The sequence below is a fragment of the Montipora foliosa genome, chromosome 14 (assembly GCF_036669935.1).
Source record: "Montipora foliosa isolate CH-2021 chromosome 14, ASM3666993v2, whole genome shotgun sequence".
In the NCBI taxonomy this organism is placed as follows: domain Eukaryota; kingdom Metazoa; phylum Cnidaria; class Anthozoa; order Scleractinia; family Acroporidae; genus Montipora; species Montipora foliosa.
In genome coordinates this window covers 19,418,998-19,421,497 of record NC_090882.1, presented here as the reverse complement: position 1 = coordinate 19,421,497, position 2,500 = coordinate 19,418,998, and the positions used below count along the sequence as shown (strand labels likewise).

The window sequence follows — 2,500 nt, the reverse complement described above, 5'->3', positions numbered from 1 at the left end:
CACAACTCATTTCCACAGATCCTTCACCAAATGGTACCCAAAAATCTAGCAGCAGGAAATTAAACACCTCGAAAAAATAAACAGCCTAAAAATGGTCATCTTCTTTGGTAAACTATAATTCTTTTGCCTTAACTTAGTCGTTTCAAAATAGAGGTGATTTTATTACATGGATTTTCTCAATTTTTGTACTTACTGAATTTTTATTCAAACTTTTTCAAACAAGCTAACACCACCAATTCAAGGATAACCTTTTCATTTGTAATGGACTAATTTTTGCAACAATGATGACTTGATCCTACACCGGCTACACTTGATCCTACACCGCTAGACTTTAAAGTGGCAAAATAGTGAGATTAGAGCGAATTTCAATCGAGTGTCATAAACCAAAACCAAAGTAATTACTTTAGCCAATCAAAAACGACGGAGACAATGCAGTAAACCAATCAAAACTCGACGTATTTACACGTAGCCGACACAAAGCGAGGGAAAATGTGCAAGTGCGAGCCACGATTGGTTTTGGTTTCACTTCTGATTGGTTGAAAAAATGGCGCGAAAACTTTGAACCAAACACGTGCCTGAAGTAATACAAAGCCAAAGCAATTCGCTAATTACTTTCGACACTCAAATGGAAACCGCTCTAAACTCACTTAACTTATTTTTCATCTATAGTTCCATCAGCTCTGAGGCTGGTATCAATGGAAGCTGAAGGTGTGCCCTTTACCCCAATAAAGGTGACAGTTACGCGTAAAAATACATTGTTTGTGGCTAGTCTTACGAAGCTCGTTTCATCCCGACCAAGGAACTCATCAGAGACTGTCAACTTTATTGTCAATTTTTCACTCTGTTTCAAAATGTTAGTTATTAATTGATCATGTATATATATACATATACAAATTTTTATTTATTTATTTCACTTTTCTCGGCATATTAGCATGTATTTGCTAGGGGCCTAATCAGCCTCATCGACCCGAGTTGAAATAAAGTTACTTACTTACTTACTTACTCGTGAATTTGCGCGGTCTGGAATCCTTAGCGAAGGCGAGATTGCTGTCATGATTTTGTTAGCGAACGGGACTGTGCCAAGCGAGTTTGCCAAGCAGAAAGATCTCTGATGAGTCCCTTGGTCGGGATGGAACGAGCTTCGTAAGACTAACCACAAACAATGTATTTTCACACGTAACTGTCACCTTTATTGTCGATCACCTTAATCTACCTAATAATTCAAGTTACTTACTTTTTTAAAGCCAGCCACCCTTTGACATGTTGCGTGAACACCTCTACTGATCCCCCGATCATTGCCTCTAAATCCACTTCCTGAAAACGTAAAATGAAAATTACGAAGGACGACAACTTATTGGTCAGTTGGTGTCAAACTGGATCGCATTGGGAACAACAGAAAAAATAACTTTATCGCCCTGACCGCTGACCGGTTGGCTCAGTTGGTTGAGCATCAGACTACCCAACCTCGTTCCCAAGGTTTCCCCTACTCTTGGCGGAGAAAAAGCCTGGTAACGAGGTTGTCAAGCTTCCGTGCGTGACCAACACTAAGGGTGTTAATATAACTAAGGACAAAGTACTAACTTTGTAACGACATATGCAAATGGTTGACTTTTCGGATAAGGACTATAAACCACAGACCCCATCTCATAATCCTTGCCAGCAATACTGCGGGACGTAAGATAACCCACACACTCTTCGCGAAGAGTAGGCGATGGAATTCCTGGCGTGGTAATGATCATATTATCAATCAGAGCTTTGCTCTTCTGTGTGCCTCTCACAACTTAGTTTGTGAAACTTCATAAAGTTTCAATTAAGTCTCACGAAAAGTTGGGTAAAAAGGTTCAACTGACGAGGGTAAAATCTGACCATTTGATGTACAAAAAACGTGAAATGCACGGGCCCAAGAGTACATCGTTTGCAACACCGATAACTGATAAAGCTTTGCTTTGCAATACTTCAAACATAAGATCCAATTACCTTTCCTGGTGGAATTTTGCCTGTGGTTTCCCTGCCAACAGCAAGGAAAAGACCCAAGGCCACAGCATACGCCACAGCACTGCAGAAGACAGAATTCAGAGAGAGATTCGTCAAATACCGGTAACTGCAAATCTTATAAAGGCCAAGAGAGAACGAGGGGAGAGAACATAACCCCATGCCCCATAGAGCGGTTTTCAATTGAGTGTCGAAAGTAATTAGCGAATTGCTTTGGTTTTTCATTACTTCACTCAGTGATTGGTTCAAAGTTCTCGCGCCAATTTTTCAACGAATCAGAAGTGTAACCAAAACCAATCGTGGCTCGCGCGTGCACATTTTCCCAAGCTTTGTGTCGGCTACGTATAATTACTTCGAGTTTTGATTGGTTTACTGGATTGTCTCCGTCCTTTTTGATTGGACAAAGTAATTACTTTGGTTTTGGTTTTACGACATTCGATTGAAACTCGCTCTATAAAAGCCCACCAATAAGTGTAAACATGTGCTTTCCATTGGCAGAATAGAGAAC

At 40.3% G+C, this 2,500-nt stretch overlaps 1 protein-coding gene across 1 annotated transcript in view; it reads right to left on the bottom strand.

The window, feature by feature from the left end:
* The window catches only part of LOC137985566 (tetratricopeptide repeat protein 13-like), a 31,785-nt gene that overhangs the window by 783 nt on the left and 28,502 nt on the right, over positions 1–2,500 (bottom strand). Inside the window, exons 24-25 of the mRNA XM_068833182.1 lie at positions 1,978–2,056; positions 1,235–1,314 (exon numbers count right to left, since the gene is read on the bottom strand). Coding sequence (XP_068689283.1) covers positions 1,235–1,314; positions 1,978–2,056 — 159 coding nt within the window. The remainder of the gene's footprint in view (positions 1–1,234; positions 1,315–1,977; positions 2,057–2,500) is intronic.